Genomic DNA, 22,486 nt, shown 5'->3' with positions numbered 1-22,486 from the left:
ATGCTTACTAAGAACTTACATGCATTGAAGCTGCTCTAAGTGCTGTGCAGACATTTCTGTACCCTGTGCAGTGCAGTAGGTACCATATTCTCCCCATTTTACAGATGAACACACTCAGGGTGAGTGAAGAGGATGATGGAAGAAGGATCATAAGAGCTGGGACCATGAAAAATGGAGAAGATCAGTGTGGTTCTAAGCAGAACAGAAGCGATTTGCCTGTTTCCACTTAGCTAAGTTTCTTAATTTAAATTTTAAGTACATAAGGATTGGAAGTTAACCATCCTACCCTGAGGTTCTGGTACTATCTTTTCTATATGGCTTATCCTGAAGTTAATGATGGTTGGACCCTGTCATTATTAGTATAAGATCCCAGCAGATCATAAAACTGGCTAGAAGGTTCAGGTATACTCCATTATTCTTGCAGTGAATCTTTGCATGTTCCCAAGGGAGCTTGGAGGGGCATTCCCTCTTTGAGGACCTACTGGTCCATATTCCTGCCTCCATAGGCACGTGCTACCCATACAGGCCCTCCTCTGACCGATCTCTGTGCTGATGTGTTTAATCACCTTCTGTTCACCCCACTGGTGAATCATCCTGGGGTTACAGAGATGGCCAAACACAACACGTGGACACTGAACAGAGGGGATTGAGAGCTGTGTGTTCATCACCCGTACTTCAGGTCTCAGGGTAGGAAGGCCCTGCACCACACAGGGCCACATAACTTGGGAGCAGAATGAACAGCCATGGGTTGTGGAAGGCAGGTTTGGTATCAAGAGGATATGGTGGCCCCAGGTTCATGGTGAGAGGGGTGGCGGAGGCAGTGGTAGGATGGGTTGGTTGGTTTGAATAATTCCACGGGCTATAAGGGAAAGAAAACCTATAGGGACAAACAGGAACTTCATTTTTGACTGAAAGAGATCAAGACAGTTGTTTGACTAGGGAACCTTCTCCATGGGAGCACAGAGGGGGAATTGTGGTTGGGCCATTGAGGGCCTGCCAGTTTTATTATATATCAAGGCAGTACTTAATGTTGAATCTTGAGATGCCTAAACTACCTTCTGTGGGGGCACTCAGGTGAAGGCTGTCACCTTATCAGTTGATCTTTATCACGTCAAACACACTATCTTTGACCTCATGCCTGTCAGCTCTAGGATACGGATATTCTGAACACAGAATGTTGACTCTTCAGATTCTGAAGATTGCCTGACCCTTACTTGAGAATAGTTTCTTAGTCTGTTTCAAACTGAATGAGATTACTGCCACTTGGGAAGGGGAAATCTGAGGGGCGTGTTTATTATTCAACCCTCAAACCTCCCCAGGATTCATACTGTAATCCTTAAACTAGACCACCAGGGAACTCCAGACCTTCTTTGATCAGATTACCCTGAGTAGTTGGGGCTCTTTCAGTTCTGTGGAGAAGGAATCTACAAGATTTACTTTCAACAAAAAAAGGGGGGGGGAAGTGGGGGTTGTTGTTAAAAGTACATAGATTGGTCTCAGGGAGGAAGGCAGCTGACCCTTTGGAATGAATGGAACCAGGAGCTGGCTACCCATAGCTTTTCCAGACCTCACCCATCTTCCTTTCTGAAAGTCCCCTCCTTTCTCTTTATAGAGTCCATATAGGTCTCCTGGCCACGTGGTAGAAACCATGATTAACCCACAGAAGAGCACCTGAATTTTCATCTTTCAGTAGATTGGGCAGACTGAAATCTCTTAATCCCAAATGGAAATGTCATGGAAAAAGTTTTATTTATTTGGGTCACTCATGGGCCAATTGGACAGTCTAGAACCAAGGAATACTGGATCACCTTAGAGAAAATGAAGCCAGGATTCTCAGCTGTGTCTATGTGAATTGAGACGGTGATGGACAGTTGTTATAGGAAGGGTTGGGTTGACCCCTCCACTGCAGTGTTCTTCCTATAAAACTGCTTTTACCAGAACCAAGCTTTATTGTCATGCCATTGGTGATCTTCAGTGCCCTATATTGTGTGGCTCTTCTTTATAGGGGTAAAATTTCTATTGAGGATATCATTCATTGTGTTCCACAAGCCACAGAGTCAGATACACAGGAGTTTGAATTTTGTCTTGGAAGTAGCTTGAATTAGGCAAGTTACTTACCCTGTATCAACTATGGCTTCTCATTAATGTAACCAAGATAATACACAGGATTGTTGTACGAATTAAATAACATACTGTTTGCAAAGTACTTGCACTTAGGAGACACTCCATGATCAGTAACTATTAGTAATTTAATACTAACCATTGTTTCATGGAGCACTCTCTGACCAACATTGACCAAGGCTGTTCAAATAAATTGGTACTTTCCTTTTAACTGGTGACAAGACTGCAAGATGATAGGTGGTCTGACAGGCATGACCCTTGCCTCTGAAAAATGTAAAATGTGTAATTATGTTTTTATGCTAAGAAGGCTTGAGAGGTAGTAATCTTTAATTTTCCGTGTGTGTGTGTGTGTTGACATCCACTAACCCCCACCTAGCTTTCTTTGGTTAGAAGATCACATGATGACACTTCAGTCTGACTTGAATGTGAACCTGTGGGCAAATTGAAGCTTGTCACTGCTGTCAAGCGCAACTGGGAGAGAAGAACCAGCTGGTGTTAGGGGTGTGCTTTTTGTTTCTCAGATATGACTTGAGGATATAGGGCAAGAAACCAGAAAAAATTACATTGGAATTTGAGATTCAACACAGTGTTGAAAGAGATTTCCTCTATTCTTCTTGGTCTGTTTCATAATTTACTAAGATACGGGTCCAAGCATCCAGTATTTTTCTTAACCATAAAGACTGTTCACTTGTTTTTTGAGAGCAAGAGCATGCATGTGCATATGTGAGGAGGGGGAGAGGGGCAGAGGGAGAGGGAGAATGAGAATCCTAAAATCTATGCTCAGCACTGAGGCGACATGGGCTCAATCTCCTGAACTGTGAGATCATGACCTGAGCTGAAATCAAGAGTGGGATGCTTAGCTGACTGAAACACCAGGCACCCTGAGACTGTTCACTTTTAAGAATATCCATGGAATCGGGGCGCCTGGGTGGCGCAGTCGGTTAAGCGTCCGACTTCAGCCAGGTCACGATCTCACGGTCCGTGAGTTCGAGCCCCGCGTCAGGCTCTGGGCTGATGGCTCGGAGCCTGGAGCCTGTTTCCGACTCTGTGTCTCCCTCTCTCTCTGCCCCTCCCCCGTTCATGCTCTGTCTCTCTCTGTCCCAAAAATAAAAAAAAATAAACGCTGAAAAAAAAAATTGTTTAAAAAAAGAATATCCATGGAATAAATCCTTTCCCTTATTGTTTAAAATCCATCACATACAAGTCTTTAACCTGCTTGCTGCTAAGCCTTCCATTTTTACTTAGTGGTAGCTTTCCTTTACCAGAACTTTAGAAAGCAATTAGGAAAAATAGGAAACTTAAAAGTATTTGGCTATTGCCTTCTAACTTGAATGAAGTCTTTCTTTTAAGGTAAGCTATTTCAAATTCTCCTCTATTTGGCAATAGGCAGTCTAAATGAATACAATAATGAAATCAAAAGTTAGAAACGAGGGTGCCTGGGTGGCTCAGTCAGTTAAGTGTCTGAATTCAGCTCTGGTCATGATCGCACAGTTGGTGAGTTCAAGCCCTGCATCGGGCTCTGTGCTGACAGAGCCTGGAGCCTGCTTCAGATTCTGTGTTGCCCTCTCTCTCTACCCCTCCTCTGCTCATGCTCTGTCTCTCTCAAAAATAAACCTGCTATTTTTTTTTTTTTTTTAGTGTGAGAGTCAACTGTGTGCATATGTACATGTATATAATCCCCAAATTACAACAACATTAAATTTAAAGCTGTAATCAAGCTTTACCAGTGCTCTTCACTTTGCAGTGAAACCCAATAAAGGGACAGGGCAATTACTCCTTTTAGGAATGTCCGTGCCACCTTGAGAAGCTAAAATGGAGGTGGGGAACATACTGCAGTAATGTGGCACTAAGCTTCAGAAGAAAGCCAACAGCCCTGTTGAGACTGAGTCCAACCAGAAGGAGGTGATCTAACATTTCTATCTTTGTCATTCCAGACTCCTGCTTTGGTCCCTTTTGTTCTAACCACGCCAGACCCTTTGCTACTTGGGTGAGATGTCCACTTGGATGGAACTCTGGATGGGACATGCACTTTCATAGCTTCTTGTCCTTGCTCTTGTGCGATTTCGTTTTCTGAAATCCCTTTTCTCCCTCCCCCACCTGGGGGAAATCCTTAGTGCAGTGATACAGAGAACATTTCATTTTCTTAAAAGAAGAATGCTCCCTCTTTCCTCAGCCCTGGTTTTTGTTGAGTAAGCATTTTTATTAGCAGCCTGGGGTGGGAGGGCATTCTCCAAGGGCTTTCTTGCATAACAAGATAGGACTCCCTGAAGTGTTTCCTCCGGAAGCTCTTTGCAAACCTTTGAACTCCCGGTTTTTGCTGAGTTGGACATGGAGGCTGAGGTTGGGAACTGGTGACTTCGGAAGCTGATGAGATTGGAGGGTATGTGGGGCAGTGGGGGTAAGAAATGGGGGCATCTGGAAGCTGGGGAATCCCTTGATCAAGGGAAAAAAGCATTTCCTAGGGATTTAAAACTGGTCTTTACTGCATGATTTATCATTTTACTTATCGGTCTAGTAAATCTTTAGTAAAGATCAATTTTAGTCACTAATGCAGGTGGAGGTGGATCTGCTCCTGAGCCTGGGGCGAAGCCCTTCTAGGCTCAAGAGTGATAACTGAGGACTTCTGGTAACTACCTCTGAATGACTTAAGGAGTCCAGGTCCATCTCCCAGTGTCACCTCCAGGAATTCCCCCGTGACAGCCCTAGATAGATCTGATGTCCTCTTCTGAATGTTGAAAGTGTTTTATTCATCAGGCAGAACTCTAAATCTATGACCTGGGATTGTTGAGTCATGTGCCTGGCTTACTCACTGGATTGAATTACTTGAAGGCAGGGTGCTGGGCTTTCTCACTCTGGTATCCCCAGTATTGAGTAGTGCTTAGTAGGCCTAGAATTAAGTGTCCAGGAAGTGGTAGAAATGAGTTGCCATATCCACTTCTATACCTGGTGTCTTCAGCTATGTTGGCTGTTGGTACTCATGTAATCCTAATGTATAGCATTAAAGGGAGCAGTTCTAAGCAGCTTTCAGGTTTTCCTGGCTGAGCCATCTAATGCAAGAATGCTATTGGCTAAGGCTTTTCATAGTTTGACATTTGCTTACAGGTTCATAAGAATGTTTACTTTTCTCTAGCAATTGGGAGGCTGCGTTTTTCTTGATTGCTGACCTTCTTACCCCATTGGGGAACTTGGCATCCAATTAGGCCTGAGGATGTGCAGACCAAGGAGTGGGGTTGTAACCAGGTCAGCCTTTCTTTCAAAATAGTTAAGAAAGGAACTCCTAAGTGAAGTAAGTATGAAGGCAGTTTGAGGAAAAAATAAGAATAAATTCAGAGAAATGAATCTTCAGTTATAATTAGAGGACAAAGAAGGTTGAAACTGGCTATTTGTTGAGTAGAATGGTATTTGCCACTTGATTGGCGTATGGAAAGTTTAAGGCTGTGTGAGAGCAACTGATCATGGAGTTAGCCTTTCTGGCATCCCCTTCAGTAAAATGCATATGGTGCTTCCTCTTCTAGTAAGTGTTGAATAGATGAAATTACCATGGGATGGTAGATGTGAGGTCTAGTGGTTAGAATCCTGGGCTGGAGCATGACAGAGCGATTGGCCATATGATCTCTGGATAAACAGTTGCTTTCAAGTCAAAAAGTGAAGTTCTTCTCAACTTTGATCATGTTAGACATTTGTGTCAGGTGGATACTTTATTAAAATTTGTTCTGATGTCAAACTCTATCTGTTTTTCAGGTTTACCACTTAATTCTTACTTTGTGTAAGTTACTTAGTCTTTGTGAGCCCATTCCCCTACCTGATACACTGAGCTAACATGTGTGCCCTGGGAAATCCTCATTAGATTTGATAGTGATGGTGGGATGGCCGGTGATTATGTCAGAATTGTTTGTACCCTGTTATCTTTATTTTGTCATCTTAAAGAGTCCTGGTGTAGACCAGGGTGGCAATGTGCCCTGCATAGGCTACATAAGCTAGGCTCCCTTGCAGCTTGGTGAGAGCACGTTAGTATTTCTGGCTGCAATGTGAGGTGCAGTTGGTGGGTAGAAAATTTAGTAAGGTTCCTCAAGGGAGGGGCAGCCCAGTGGCCTCCCTTGCTTCCTCCCTGGTGCATGGCATTCAGAGATGATGGCAAGTGTGCCCGCAGCCATCAAGACCCTAAAGTGATGTTGAGAATGGAAACCATGATCTGGGTGTGATAGAAAAACGGCCTGGGTTCCTGATCCATCCAGAGCTAGAGCTCTTCATCAGAACTTCAAGGTGAGACCATTGTGTGTCTAAGTCCTAGTTTTTACACTTTTGAGTTTTATCTGCAGTCAAGCCTAATTCCAATTGACAGTGATGGTGAAGATCATTCCTTGTCTTTTCAAACGACCTGCATTGATTTGGGGATTTCCCAAAGATTGCACTCTTGGTCGGCTGATTTCTAGCTGGGCCAGTCAGCTGGAGCAAAGTGCTGGGATAGAGCAAAAACGTGGCTCCAAATGGGGTAGTCCAGGAAAAAAATACCACAAACTCTGTATTTACCTGCTGTGGTACCTTGGGCAAGTCTGATGACAATCCTAATGTGTCAGGCTTTTACCTAATTCCTGCTGCGTCTCTTAAGTGAGATAATTATTATCGTAATATGGCTTAGAGTAATTATCCAAATGTTTCTTTGCACTAATTTGCTGAAATAGGCATAGAGAGAACCTGTCCCTTGGCCATCGAAAAGGAGGTAGAAATGTTTTTTCTTACCTAGGTTTGCATGGTTTGACAAGGAAGAGGCTCGTAGTTTCCTTACTGGTTTGTTTACCCGCTTCACACTTTGATCTCTGTACTCCAGTTTGTGGTGACTGACAGGCCTGGGCTTGCCAGGCTCTGGGGGAGGTGGGAAGAGAGAGGGTGGACACCACACTTCAGCCTTCATTCCAGGGCACACTGGCATGTCTCGGCCCATAGCAGAGCTGATGGTGGCTCTTTTCCCTTGGGATGTTATGCTAAACACAATTACATGCTGCATTTGACAACAGAGCTGGTAATTTATGTGCTGCTGGAATGGAGAAGGAGGGTAATCGAGATGAATATCAATGCATTCTGAAAAGATACAACATTTTCTTACGCCTGTCAGGAATCAGGGATTGTTATGGAAGGGAGAATTTTCATTGGTTATTTGGTAGATTGGCTTAAAACCAAATTACCTTTAGAGTGATGTGCAGGGGAGATGCAGTATCCCTCCCAAGGATGGCTCGGTTTGGTGTTGGGGTGGTGGTGGTGGTGGGGAGAAGGGGGGCAGAAGTCAGTATCGGATTCAGCTTGCAAATGTTTGACTAAATCATGGACTTAATACCAAAGAGATCTTGAACATTACACTTCTCTGAATCTTGGTTTTGTCCTCTGTAAGTGAAAGATAAGAGCATTATCTCATTGGGTTGTCCTGAAGGATAAGAGATAAATTATATAGAACCTACCTGGGATAGTTGCTGGCCTTGGAACACAGTCAGGTGGTCAGAAATTTGTTCCATTCTTGTAATCAAAGGACCATACTTCATTCCTACAAACATTTGTGAAAATGTCTCTTTGCAAAGTCCTAACAGGGACAGAGGAGCATCCTTTAATTATATGAAAGAAAGGTTGCTTCCCTATTTAGTATCACCATAAACAAACTTGGTTTTGAGGAACAGGTGTTAGGTGTGGATGTGTGTAAATTCAAGTGTATTTTCTGTTTTTCACGAAGAATAAAGAATGCTGCTTCCATATTATCCCTTTTTAAAAAGACTTTATTTTTAATCTCTATACCCAATGTGGGGCTTGAACTCCTAACTCCAAGATCAAGAGTCAAATGCTCCACTGACTGAGCCTGCCAGGTGCCCCTATTTATCCCTTTAAATGCAGCCTCTTTCCCTTCCTTAGAGTGATAATCTGAGATCCAGGCCATTTCCCCATAATTCCAGAGCTGGGTCTACTCTCCCCATGTCACGTTCAGAGTAACCTACAAAATGCTGTAGATGGATCCAAGACTCCAAGACTTTGCTCTTCAACTAGAAGAGTGAAGTGTGTTTTGTTTTGTTTTTAATTTAAGAAGGAAGAAATGAGATCATGAGGCTTCAGGCAGAGCTTGCCCTGTTTGGATCCCATGAATGACCTGTGGGTGGCACATAAACACCTGCCCAGAAAAAACTTTGTCCCTTAAGAGAAAGGCCTCTAGAATAGATAGCTTATCTTACTCAGTGCTTTCCTCACCAGCCTCTCAGAGCCCTTAGCAGCTTTGTGCTGTTGGATGTGAGTTTCCACTTGGTCCTCTTTTATGTCTTTAGTTTCTTGTGGCTCTCTGGCTGATGCCTCCCTGCAGCTTGAGGTCTAGGAATGTTTGATTCTGCCCCTGTGAATGATCCCACAGCTGTCCTCCAAACCCCCAGGAGAGGTGAGGAATTTGGGTAGATTGAGCTCCACCAAAGACCCAGAATATCCTTATTCTACCCACTGATAGATGATCTTTAACTCCCTGGCTCTCTAAAAAACCTATAGGAGGCAGAGGGTGACAAGCAGCAGTAATTGGCTCATTTTCTGTTATGAGAAATTAGCCATTTAGCATATGTACCTTTAGTGTGGAGAAAGTCAATGTGCACTTGTTGCCTTTCATGGCTGCTTTGCCAGAGTTAGCACATAGCAGGTGCTTAGTCTGTGTGGCAACAAGTAGAATTGAAAATCTCTGCTCAAGTCCAGTGGCTCCAGTATGCTTTGTCACTGGAACTGGAGCCTCCGCAAACTTTTCCATGGCTTCTGGGCTAAAACCATGGTGCTTGGATTCAGTGGCATTGTTGGCTGCCCAGAATCACTGAAGCTGGTTCTGGCTCATCTAGTGTAGCACTTACACTCCTGTCACTGTTGGTTATGTTCCCTATGGCCCCTGAAGTCACAGAGTTACCTGTCCTACCCCTTTGAATGCACTGGAAGTCTTGTTGCAAACCCATCCAGAAAATTCTTCAGTTTCGCTTGACGGCTATTTTTTGACCAAGGCCCTACTTTTCACCTCTCCTTCGTGGAACTGCTCCTGTCCTTTCTCTAGCTTCAGGCTCATGTGATTGTTTTTTGAAATGCCCCGTTGGGCTTTCCCGACACGGTAAGAGAAGCTAAGAAGCTTTGTGGTATGAGTTTTCCATACCTTCTCTACCCCTCCCATTGTTTTCTTGGAGTTGGTGTTGAGGGCTGGATGAGTAGGTCTATCCCAAATGTAGTAAAATCTTTAGAAAGTTCCAGGAGTTTTCTAAAGAGAGGTTATATAATTGCAATGTGTCTTTTATGCTTATGTTGTCTTTATTCCAGTCAGTTGTGATCTAATCAACTGACTCAATCATCAGTTGGATGACAAAAATTTATTGAGCTTCTGATGTGAGCTCAGCCATGTATTAAGTGCCCAAGGAACACAGGACAAGGAAAAGATATAGCTCCTGTTTGTAGGCAATTACAATCCAGTTGAGTAAAGGATGAATAACCATGTTCCTACAGAAATTCCTATGAGGCAGTTGTTCATTGATTGCTGTGTGTGTGTGTGTGTGTGTGTGTGTGTGTGTGTGTGTGTGTGTGTGTGTGTGTGGTACAGGAACACCTGCTGTGGAGAGGTTTTATGACCTAAAGGCAGCCTGGGATTGGGGACTGGAGGAACCAGGTTTACATCTCAGTCCCCTTTCTTATTGGTTAGGGCTTTTTGAATTTCGAGTCACAAGCAGAAAACATTTGATGAGGGCTTTTTGTGCACATTGCCAAACTGCAAAGTGCTGTGGGATTGAGGGAGAAAGGCGAGGTGTGACGCCCACCCTTGAGCTGCAGTCTCAACAGAAGCAATGAGACAAAACAGCAGATGACAACATCCTCCTTATGTGTTGGCCCCAGAATGGATGAACGGGGAGTCTATGACTGCGAACATATGCCCCACCAGATTGATATAGGGAAGAGATTTATGGTTCTTTAGTGTGCAATTTCAATTAAAGGCTATCCCATTTATGGAGCTCCTACTGTATTTCAGGAAGCAAGCAAGTGATGACTGCATGTGAACACCCACTCCACATTAGCTTTTTCTCTTTAATATGTTAGTTTCTTTTTCTTTTTTGCCACGTTAGCTTCTTAAAATCCGTCATCTGGATAATCTCCATGATCCAGTGCAATTTTGCTCTTTTTTTCCACATCGAGGAGGAAATTGAGGTTGAAAAAAGGAAAGTAAATGGCTCAGGGTCAAACACTTAAGTAGGGTTGGTGAAGCTCAGAATCCAGCTTTGTGTGTCTCTGTCCATCTTGTCCTTGTATGGGTTAGGCAATGAAGACCTGGTTAGGTAACTTAAGATGATCCTGCACTGAGCTGGGATCCAAACCTGCATCTGATTCTAAAGCCTGAGGCTGTTCCTGTCTATAAGCTTGAGGAGTTAGTAGAATCTTGCATTTCCTGAAAGAAATCATTGCTGTGTGTAAAAACCAAACCAAACAAAAAACCCAGCAGAGTGCACTTTACACTGAGGGGACCTCCTACTATACAAAAGAGGCCTTAAAATAATTGAGTGCTTCTATCATGTGCATGTGGGTCACCAAGGGATCCTGTAAATCTGCGGTGGGACCTGAGCTTCTGCCTTCCTGACAAGCTTCAGGGGATGCTATGCTATTGGTCCATGAGCTACACTTTGAGTAGCAAGAGTCTAAACCAGATTTCTCAATCTGGACAGTAGTGATACTTTGGCCAGAAAATTAAATTCTCGTGGGGGCTGTCTTGAGTATTGTAGGATGTTCAGCAGCATCCTGGCCTCTTCCCACTAGAGGCCAGTAGCACCACCCCCAGGGTGATAACAGAAATACCTCCTGAGGATGCCAAATGCCACCCAGGGGGCAAAATGGGTCCCAGGGTAAGTACCGTGGGTCTAAACCAGTGATTCCCAAACTTGTCTGCACATTGCAATTGGCTGAAGAGCTTCAAAATTCATGGTGCCTATGTCCCACTCAGCAGGTTGTGGTTTACTTGACCTGGAATGTGACCCAGGATTTGAAATGTTTAAATGCTACCCCAGGTGATTCTAATGTACAGTCTCTAGTCTAAACTCAAACTCTGGTCCAATCAGCTTCTTCTTTTCTTTAAACTTTCAAGGAAGCCTTCAGGCCCAATGCTTCCAGCTGCCCATGGCTGACCAGATACCTTGTTTTGGGAAGGGAAGGGCGGTTTCCAGTCTATATTCATCATATGGAGAGGCCAGCTCTGGGTTGGCTTGAATTCTCCAGTAAGAAAGGAATTATGCAGGGCTGGAATATATTTAGCCCCATCCATCATGCTGTCTGGGCTGCTTTGTATACAGAAATAGTACAGGCTTACCTTGGAGTTCTTGCAAGGTTTGGTTCCAGACTACTGCAATAAAGTGAATATTGCACTAAAGCATGTCAAATAATTTTTCTGGGTTTCCCAGGTCATATAAAAAATCATGGTTATACTGTGGTCTATTAGGTGTGTAATAGGTTTATTTATTATTTTTAGATATAGCACTATTGCTAAAAACATACTATCCATTATCTGAGCTTTTAGCAAGTTATCTTTTTTACTGGTGGAGGGTCTTGTCTTCATGGTAGTGGCTGCTGACTGATCAGGGTGGTTGCTGAAGGTTGGGCAGCTGTGACAATTTTTTTTTTTAACATTTATTTTTTGGGAGACCAAGTACAAGCAGGGTAGAGGCAGAGAGGGAGACAGAATCTGAAGCAGACTCCAGGCTCTGTGCTGTCAGCACAGAGCCTGATGCAGTGCTCAAACTCCCAAACCATGGATCTTGACCTGAGCTGAAGTTGGCTGCTTAACTGACTAAGCCAACTAGGCACACCAGTGACAATTTCTTAAGACGACAATGAAGTTTGTCCCATCCGTTGACTCTTCATCGCACAATTTCTCTGTAGCTTGTGATGCTATTTGATAGGGTCTTACCCACAGTGGAACTTTGAAAATTGGAGTTAGTCCTCTCCAACCCTGCTGTCCTCTTTATCAGCTAGGTTTATGGAACATTCTAAATCCTTTGTTGTCATTTTTACAGTCTTCACAGCATCTTCACCAGGAGTAGATTCACTCTTAAGAAACCACTTTCGACAGATGAAACATAATAGTCAAGTTAATGGTAGAAAAGCCATTGTAGTTATGTACAGGAGCCCCACAAAGATAGGAGACTCCAAAAAGACAGCCAAGCAATTGAGCCTTATATACCATCCTGAGCTAAGGAAAGGGAGAGGGGGTCTGGGCGCTTCGAAGGTAAGAAGCCAGATCATAGGAAGATGAGACAAGGAAATATTTGGTAAAGAAAACTTGCCCTGCCACACAGGGTTACTCCAAGGAGCAAATCCAAGCATGCCTGGTGGAGGGTCCAAAATAGCACTATGAGTAGGGTAATAAAATAACCAAAGTCACAACAACAGAGAGCAAGTAAGTCTCCAGAAAAACACCTCCTGAAGGGCCAGGCCCTGGACAGTGTATGACTCTCCTTTAATATAGCAGTGCTTGCAGGTGCAGAGCGCACAACAAGTTTTTAAAATGCATAAGGGACAGAAAATGAGCCAAAATGATGAAACAGAAGAATTCTCAAAAGAAGTTCCAGGAAGTAGCAACAGCTAACGAATTGATCAAAAAATGATTTAAGCAATATAACTGAAAAAGAATTTAGAATAATCATAAAATCACTGGGCTTGAAAAAAGCCTAGAGGGTAGCAGAGAATCTATTGCTACAGCAATCAAGGGACTAAAAAATAGTCATGAAGAATTAAAAACTGCTCTAAATGAGGTGCAAAATAAAATGGAGGTGGCCACAGCACGGATTGGAGAGGTGGAGGGGGGAATAGGTGAATTAGAAGATAAAATTATGGAAAAAGGAAGCTGAGAAAGAGAAAAAAAATCCAAGAGTATGAGGGGAGAATTAGAGAACTAAGTGATGTAATCAAACAGAACAATATCTGTATAATAGGACTTTGAGAAGAAGAGAAAGGGGCTGAAGGTGTACTTGAACAAATCATAGCTGAGAATTTCCCTGATCTGGGGAAGGAAACAGGCATTGAAATCTAAGTGGCACAGAAAACTCCCTTCAGGTGTAACTTGGATCCATCTTCTGCAGGACATATGGTGAAATTAGCAAAATCCAAGGGTAAAGAGAATTCTGAAAGCAGCTAGGGATAAACGAGCCCTAACATACAAAGGGAGACACATAAGGGTAGTAGCTAGACCTATCTACTGAAACCTGGCAGGCCAGAAAGGAATGGCAGGAAATCTTCAATGTGATCAACAGAAAAAATATGCAGTTGAGAATCCTTTATCTAACAAGTCTGTCATTCAGAATAGGAGAAAGGTTTTCCCAAACAAAAACTGAAGGAATGCATCACCACTAAACCAGCCCTACAAGAGATCCTAAGGGGGATCCACTTTGTTTGCTCATCTATGAAAAGCAACTCCTTACCCATTCAGGTTTTGCTGTGAGACTGAGATGGCAGCCATTCAGTCTTCAGGCTCCATATTTTAACATTTTTTTTATTAGTTTTTTTGTTTTTTCTCTTTTTTAGAGAGCAGAGGAGGGGAAGAGAGATAGGGAGAGAGTGAATCCTTAGTAGTCTCTGAGATCACTGCACAGAGTCCAATGCCGGGCACAAACTCACCAACCATGAGATCATGACCTGAAGCTGAAATCAAGAGTCAGACACTTAACCCACTGAGCCACCCAGGAGCCCCTTCAGGCTCTACTTCTAATTCTAGTTCTCTTGCTCTTTCCACCATGCCTGTACGTACTTCTTCCTCGGAAGTCTTGACTCCCTCAAACTCCTCCTTGAGGATTAGAACCAACTTTTTTCAGACTCCTGTGTTAATATTGATATTTTGACCTCTGTGAATCATGAATGTTCTTAATGGCATCTAGAATAGTGAATCCTTTCCAGAAGGTTTTCAGTTTACTTTGTCTAAATCCATTGGAGGAATTCCACTCCTATGTGGAATTTAAGAACCAAAACAAGCAAAGGAAAAAAGACAAACCAAGAAACAGACTCTTAACTGTGAAGAATGAACAGGTGGTTACCAGAGGGGAGATGGGTGGGGTGATGGGTGAAATAGGTGATGGGGATTAAGAGTACACTTACCATGATGAGCACTGAGTAATGTATAAAATTGTTGACTCACTATATTATTTGAAACTGATGTTAACTATAGGTTAACTACACTGGAGTTTAAAAACTTAGTGATTCCTATGATGGGTTTAAAAATTTTTTTGATGTTTATTAATTTTTGAGACAGAGCTTGAGTGGGGGAGGGACAGAGAGAGGAACACAGAATTTGAAGCAGGCTCCAGGCTCTGAGCCTGATGTCTGGGGCTCGAACTCACAGACTGTGAGATCATGACCTGAGCTGAAGTCAGATGCTCAACCGACTGAGCTATCCAGGCACCCCTGACGGATTTTTTTTTTTATTGTCTATGGCAGCTACAGCCTTAAAAATTAAGATTTGAAAGTAAAAATTACTCCTTAATCCATGAGCTGCAGAATGGATGTTCTGCAAGCATGAAGAAATGGAAGTTTCAAGCAAGCATAAAAACCTTCATTTTGTCCATCTCTAGCCGAGCTTTTGGGTGACCAGGTGCATGCCAATGAGCAGTAATATTTTGAAAGCAATATTGTTATTTTTCCTGATCAGTAGGTCTCAACAGTAGACTTAAAATACTCAGTAAAGCCTGTTGTAAACAAATGTACTGTTACCCAGGCTTTGTTCTTCCATTTATGGAGTTGGGGATAGTGAGTAGATTTAGCATAATTCTTAAGAGTCCTAGGCTTTTCAGAATGGCAAGGGAGCATTGGCCTCAACTTCAAGTCTCTAGCTACATTGGTACTTACCAAAAGCATCAGCCTGTCCTTTGAAGCCAGGCATGGACTTCTCATTAGCTCTGAAGGTCCTAGATGGCATCTTCCAATAGAAGGCTATTTACTCTGTATTGAAAATCTGTTGAGTGTGGCCATCTTTATTAATGATCTGTGCTAGATCCTCTGGAGAACTTGCTGCAGCTCCCACATCAGCTCTTGATCCTTCACCATGTGCTTTTATGTTCTGGAGATGGCCTCTTTCCTTAAACCTCACAAACCAACCTCTGCTAGCCTCCAACTTCCCTTCTGCAGCTTCTGCACCTCCCTCAGCCCTCCTAGAACTGAAGAGAGTTGGCGTCATCTTCTGGATTAGGCTTTGGCTTAGCGGAATGTGGCTTGTTTGATCTTCAGTCCAGACCAGTAAAACTTCCTCCATATCAGCAATAAGGCTGTTGAGGTTTCTCATCATTTCCATGTTCACTGGGGTAACACTTCTAATTTCTTTCAGTCTACCTCTGCTTTCAGCAAATCTTGCCTTTTGATACGCTTTTCTCACGAAGCTTAATTAGGTCTTGTTTTTCCCCTTTAGAGTGAGAGATGTGTGACTCTTTCATTTGGACACTTAGAGGCCATTGTGGGGCTGTTAATTGGCCTAATTTCAATATTGTGTCTCAGGGAATAAGACTCGAGGACAGGGAGAGAGATGGGGGAAGAGCTGGTTGGTAGAGCAATCAGAACATAAGGTTTATCACTTAAGTTCATGGTCTAACATGGGCATGGTTCATGGTGCCCCCAAACAATTAACAATAGTAACCTTGTTGATCATAGATCACCACAACAAATATAATGGAAAAGTTTGGAATATTGTGGAATTCTCAAAATATAACACTGAGACATGAAATGGGCAAATGTTATAGGAGAAATTGTGCTGGCCTGATGGGGTAGTCACAAACCTTCAATCTGTTAACACAGTATTTGCAAAGTGCAATACAGTGAACTGGGTGTTGTGCCTGTATCTATTTTTATCTCCAAGAATTCTATTTTGAGCTGGTGATCTCCCCTAGGTGCTGTAAAGGCCTCTGCCATGGCTTGGCTCCTTTACCACCCCAAACCTTTGATGGAGTCCTCCTCTATAAACTTGAACCCAGAGGCTAGGATGATAGTCTAATATTTATCTGAAGTTTGGACTGAGGAGGTCCTCGGAGGTAGAGAATCTTTGCTAGGTAAGATCTCACCCAGTGGGCCATGGAAGGGATACCTATTGTTTGCATCTCAGCTGATTGTGTATGTGTGTTGTGGACCTCCTCATTCTAAGGTTACTCCTATCTAAAGCCGGGGATATTTTGCTGTCTGATGTGACATGCTGTGAGTATGGGCAGAAGTTCACACTTGGGGCCTTGGATAGGAATTGCTCATTAAGGACTCACTGTTGTCAGATAAGTTGCTGCTTCTGTGGAAAGTAACAGAGGAAGGATACATTCAGGGCTGTTATTCTTACTACTTCCTGACACCTACTTTAGCTTTTTTTCTCTTGGTAGTCCAGGAGAGAAGACTGAATTGCAATGGCTGGAACCATGGATGAGAGAAGCACGCTCATCAGTAAATGTGCATGGAACACTCTCGGGTGGCAGTCCTGTGCTGCTGGGACTTCTAGGATAGGCAGCCTGGGCTGGCTTTCCCAGGTGTATTTTGCTGTCAAGGTTACTAACAAGTTACCTTAAACGTTCTGAGCCTCAGTTTCCTTATTTGTAAATGTGAAGATTAGTAACACCTACAGGCTTATTGTGAAGATTACATGAAATCTCATGTTTACTGAGCCCTGCTACATTTCAGAAACCTGTATTAGCTCGATTGATTGCCCCAACATATCCTCCAAGGTTGATCTTCTCCCTCTTTTTCCAGTTGGGGGAATCAAGGCTCAGAGATGTTGAGTAATTCATCTGAGCTCACACAGGGAGTATCATGCCAGGCAGTCTGACCCTAGGGCACATGATTTCACACTCCACTGCTTGTTACCAAACTTCTGGGCATTGTTAGTGTTCCCTTCTCCTGTCTGCAACATGTTTTTCTGAATACCAACTTTATTAGTGGGTTGGATAAAGATAGAAGAGGCAGGTTTCATAGGAGAATTTGTGTATCTTTTGGATATTAGTCAAATTAGGACAGGCTGAAGTGAGGGGCAGCACCTAATTGGATAAACTAGGGATATTATGTCCTACTCTTAGATACTAAAAACCACTAGAGAGAGGCAGGAAAGAACTAATACTTACATAGATACCTACATATATATAAATTCACGTGTGTGTATATATAAAATTCACGTATATGTATAATTCACATTGATAAATGTGAATTAGCTGTATACCTAGGTTATGGTAACTGGGTTACAGAGGGACCCTGCAAGTCATGAGTTGACAGTCTGTCTATTGTCCTCAGTTCTAGAAGGCTGTGAGAGCCCCATCCAGTTAACAGGCAGTTCACTATCCAGTTTCTCAAATGCTTGTACGTTCACCAACAGTTTGTTTTTGAAAATCCAAAGTAATAAACTCAAAGATACCATCTGACGTGGATTTTGAAGTTTCCTTGCTCTGGCTGATTTGCTGGCAGATGAGATAATGCACATTAAAATGGCAGCCACAGCAGCACCAACAAGCTCCTGGCATGTCGCAAGCACTTGAGTGAATGTTTTACATGCCTTACTTAATTCAGTGCTCACGACAACCTAATTGAGGTCCTTGTCCTCTTTTATAGATGAGGACATGGACTCAGAGGGATGATCTAATTTACCCAAGGGTCCTAAAAGGAATTAGAATTAAAAGGCATCACATCCAGAAAGGGGTGTTTCAGAAAGAACTGGCTGACTGAGGGCTGCCTTGAACGATCCACGGACTGGCTATTGGGATCCTGGAGAGCAGAAGGCTGGCTCCCCTGGGAACATAAGTGCCTGGTGTGGCCAAGGCCCTGGCGACTGCTTTACAAAGTGTTTGAGTGGATCTCCATGCATTTTGGCACATACCCTTGCTGTCTGAGATAGATTTTCTATCCCAAAGTGTGACAGTTTCTCCTAAGTGTTCCTGTCACTGGCTCAGTGATAAAAAGAGTGATTTCCATAGTTTTTCTGGCATGTAGAGGATGAGATAGTGTCACATGTAATGAAGCTCAGAAAGGCCATAATATCCTAAGCTTCTGCCTCATCATTCTTTCAGTTCATCTAAGCAAGTTCAGACCTGCTCCCATTTTGCATTTATCAGAACATAACGGGGAGGTGAAAATTCAGTTCTTGTAGTTTAGCACGTTGCCCTGAATCTTGCCAATAAAGCTTAAAGGACCCCAAGAATCATAGCATGCTGGGTCCTCTCCCCATTTAGCCATAAACCCTGAGCTACTTTTTTCTAATCAAATTGTAAAGTCTTTTTTTTTTTTTTTTCTCTCGGCCCTGATGCACTTGTGCAATTCTTGGGGCTTATGCTTGAGGTAGAAGGAGCTTTCAGGTTTGCCTGTCAAATCCCCCCTATTCTGGAGTCCCTGGGGTGCACTCTGCTGCTTACCATCTCCTGTAACCTTGGTATATTCCCCAGGTTTGGTCACCAACTTACTTTTTGACCTTGTGCAAAATTACCGTTGAAAGGTTAAGTTAACATTCTTGGGTATTTGTTTTGCCATAGGAAGATCAGGCAATTCATTCCTTCGACAGAGATGGTTCTTCACTTTCTGTGCATTGGGTGATTTGGGGCCAAACACCAGAGATAACGCTGGTGAGCAAGTTCACATGCAGCCCCTGCCTTTTCAGGGTGTGAATCTCCTAGACCAAAGGGTTTGGACTAGGCAGTCCCCAGTGCTTGCCAGGCCTCGAGGTGCATTAACTCCTTTCCACCCTGCAAAGCGTGCATTATAATCTCCTTTTAAGAGCAGAGAGGGTCAGGTGCCGAGGTGGTAGGTTACTTTCCCAGCCTCCCACAGCAAATAAGCTCCAGAACTGGAACTGAGATTTGGTTCCAAAGCCCACTGGTTCTCCAGCCTCTCCTCTGCTAGCTTAAGGGGAAGGGAACTAATATTTATCGTATGCCTCTTAAGTCACAGTCAATGCCCCTGAAAGAGGGATCGTGCCCTCCATTGTATGAATGTGGGACCTCAGATTGAGAAATTCTCAGGGGTTTGCTCAGCCTCCCAGATAATGGAGGCAGGTTGAGAAGGCACTTGGGCCTGCTCTATTTCCAGAACTCGCCACTGGGCCTCTGCTCCCTTTGTTCCCCGGATCTGTGAAAGAGTTCACCATACATCACACTCCAAGCTGCCTGCTTCTACCGTCTTCCTTGGTCTCAGCCATCCACCCCAGAAACCTGATATATTCTGATTTGGCTAACTGCCTCTCTTCCCAACCAGCACAAAGTAGGTGCCCAGTAAATACTGGTTAAATAAATACTACTGATTGTCCTCACAAGAGCAGGTCTTACCCCGTTTTAAATGTTCTATATTTTATCCTGGAATGTGAAATCATAAACTACAGTTAATGCTAATAGCTCCTGAGCTGGCATGACCAAAAAAACCCTTCTTACAGGGTGTTTGAAAGATGCCCTAGTCATGTGAGTCCAGAACTTGTATTCATGCAAGGCTTTGTTTCTGGGATAAGTGGGGCCACCAATAGTGGGTTCTGGTTTGGATTAAGACACATATCAGGTGGATTTGCATTGATATGCAGCAAAGTGGGCCCAGGTGACCTTCCAGGAACCTGGCAGAGATTTTTTTTTTTTTTTTTTTTTTTTTTTTGGCGTTTCCCCCAACCTCACACTGGCCCTGTGGGCAGTTGGATGGCTAGGGCAGGCAGCACCTAGGACTGGAATCACATCAAGCCTGAGTTCCATAGGACCTCCTTTCCATAGGGCTTCAACCATGGGCTGTGGGGGTTGAGCTATGGCCATTGAAAGCAGTGCAGAAAGGGGTCCAGGTGTTGTGGGGGTCTGGTAGCTGTTGTCTACCAGGCAAAGTTGTCTGTCTACAGTAGCAATAATCTGCAGGTTATTTCTCGAAAGAGCAGTCCTCATCCTCTTTTACCCTCTGCCATACTACCCTGCTGTGTGAACTTGCAAGTTTAAGAGGAAAAAAAGGCTTAACACAGGAACAAGGCTCTATCTTAACAGCATTGGGCTGTGCTGTTAACATACAGCCTCTGGAATCCTGGTTTCTCAGGACCTGAGGGTTTCCTGAGCTCCACAGCAGTTAGCAGAGAGACCAAGCATTTGTTTCATATACGGGTGCTGTCCAGATTCTTACTGCCCACTGACAGCCCATTAAAGAAAGCTGTGCCTGCATTTATTAAAAGAGATAGAAGGAAAATTCCAAGTCTCTGTGCCTTAACATCCAGGTGGAGGAGCTAGCTCTTAGTTGAAGAAACTGAAAACAGTCTAACAAGAAGCAGCAGGCTCAGTGGTTAGTTAGTGCAGGGCTAAGTGCATGTTGGAATGTTTTACTGAGCACCTGAATCCTCAAGGATATGCAGAAGCCATAGTAATCCATTCTTCGTAGTAATTCATTCCTTTGGCTATTTTAATCATCACAGCTTTATTATAAGGCAGGCGTTGCAAGCACCATTTTCCAGATCACTGAGGCACAAAACATAGAATAACTTGCCTTTGGAAACTATACAGCAGAGCCTGGACATAAATCCCAGTTTCTGTGATTCCCAGGTTCAGTGTTCACATCCTCATGAAGCCTTCATCAAGTATCCTCCATGTGCCAGGTTGTGACTTAGGTACAGGTTGTGTGGAGAGGGTAAGACCCCCATCTCTGGCCTTCAGGGGTTTCTGTCTAGTGAAGAACAGTCCATAAAGTTAGTGTTCCATCCTACAGGATGGTGAACATATCGATGTATACACACAAAGCTCAGTGAGGAAGATGTGCCCGGCTCTGTGTGCAGGGTCGTGGCATAGGGAGCTGGCTCTTGAGAGATGCCCAGATGCCTGCTAAGTGGCCAAGCTCAGCTGTTGAAGGGCACTTTAAGCTTTTAGACAAAATCTAAAAGCAGGGTTCTAGAAGGCATGAGACTAGACCTGAAGTTGGGGGTGGGGGGGGGAGGCATTCAGGAAAAGTGGAGAATAAGAATTAATAGTTCCTCAGTGTTTATTTCCCAGCTGCTGCTCTGTTTTTCCCATGGTGATGGCATGGCTTAGATGCTTGAACTGAACCTATTGGATGGGGACATCTTCCTGATCATGGATCTAGAAGCATGGAGAGATGAGTGACTGTTGAATTAGCTCACTCGGCTTCTAAGAGGGAGGGCCTTGATTGGCGCCCAGGTGGTCTGACTAAGTTTGTGGAGGGGCAGAATAAATGGAATGGAGGCTGGCAGGGGTGTGGTACTGGGGCTTCATGCCTGTCCTCATTCTCATTCTTCACTCAGGATTTTCCAGTCTCCTATGCCAGGGGCTGTGAAACAGAAAAGCAAAGGGAAATAAATTAAAATCCAGTAGAGAAGAAAAGTCTTCCAAGAACAATGATAATGTGAGGAAAGCATCTGATGAGCAGCTTGGAGGTTGAAGAGGTGCCCCATTCCCTTTCATCATTTGTATTTCTCCCAACTCATTCACCTGCTCTTTTTGCAAATACCTTTTCCTTCCCAGGGATTTCCTTTCCCTCTGTGTGTCTCTCTGGTGTCTGACACTGTATCTCACTAGGAACCTTTGTTAACAAGTGACTCTCACATTCCTGAGAAATTGTTTTCATGTTGAAATCTAAGATTGTTTTCTTGACCCATGTTGCCCTATGTGAGGGCCGCAAGAATCAGGCCACCTTCACCTGTCCCTCCATTAGGCACTCAGACTGATCCTACTGGTCGGAATTTTCTCTAAGATACTGGAGCTTCCTTCTCAGATGGCATTGATTTGAAATGAACATCTATGGAGTCATGCCTGCTTCTTTCTCTCCTATGGCCGCTCCATCTAGCTTCTTCATGCTTCTCTGCCTCTACCTCTTTGTAGATTTCTACAAAGATGAGGTCTGCTCTCTCTTTGAATCCTTTAGCATTCTATCCTTTTTGCCTAGGAGGTTTTGCCTATGTTCAATGACTACCTCTAAATATGTGTCCTCCAAATTTTATCTTGGTATGAGCCTTTACTCTTAGCTCCAGACTTGTACATCCAACTGTTTTCTTTAGGCATTTTTTTCTTGGAAATTTCAAATACCTACCAGATTAGAATGATGAACCACCAATACTTAACAATCCAGTTTCAAAAACAGTTTCTGCCATGCTGTGGGTCTATCCCTGTTCCCTCCTCCTCCACCTCTTGGCTGTACACTTTAAAGCAAATATCAGACCTGTCATGCCCTCTCATCTGTAAATATGTCAGAATCCAACAGCCTTCTAATTATTTCCACTTAGTTTTCTCAAAAGTATGTCAAGTTTTAAGATCTTCTACCTTAGAATTGGCTGTCTTCTAATATTCTCCAGTTTAATGATTATCTCCAGCACCCATCCTAAGGGTTATTATTGATAAATGCCTTCTCTTCATTCTCTCTGTATATCGCTGAGCTCTCCCTTAACTCC

General features: G+C 43.4%; 1 protein-coding gene across 7 annotated transcripts in view; it reads left to right on the top strand.

The window, feature by feature from the left end:
* Positions 1 to 4,427: 4,427 nt before the first annotated feature.
* The window catches only part of LOC147576023 (uncharacterized), a 778,516-nt gene continuing 760,457 nt past the window's right edge, over positions 4,428 to 22,486 (top strand). For 6 of the 7 annotated variants that reach the window (XM_086680162.1, XM_086680159.1, XM_086680161.1 and 3 more), the window contains exon 1: positions 4,428 to 4,501. In XM_086680162.1, coding sequence (XP_086536288.1) covers positions 4,489 to 4,501 — 13 coding nt within the window. In that variant the 5' untranslated portion in view covers positions 4,428 to 4,488. Of the gene's footprint in view, positions 4,502 to 6,271; positions 6,385 to 22,486 lie in introns of all 7 variants that reach the window. The other variant, XM_086680160.1, reaches the window with a different exon arrangement.

Source organism: Puma concolor, chromosome D2, assembly GCF_028749965.1.
Source record: "Puma concolor isolate L17-30 chromosome D2, mPumCon1.1.hap2, whole genome shotgun sequence".
NCBI classification, from domain to species: domain Eukaryota; kingdom Metazoa; phylum Chordata; class Mammalia; order Carnivora; family Felidae; genus Puma; species Puma concolor.
This window is presented reverse-complemented; position numbering and strand designations above follow the sequence as displayed.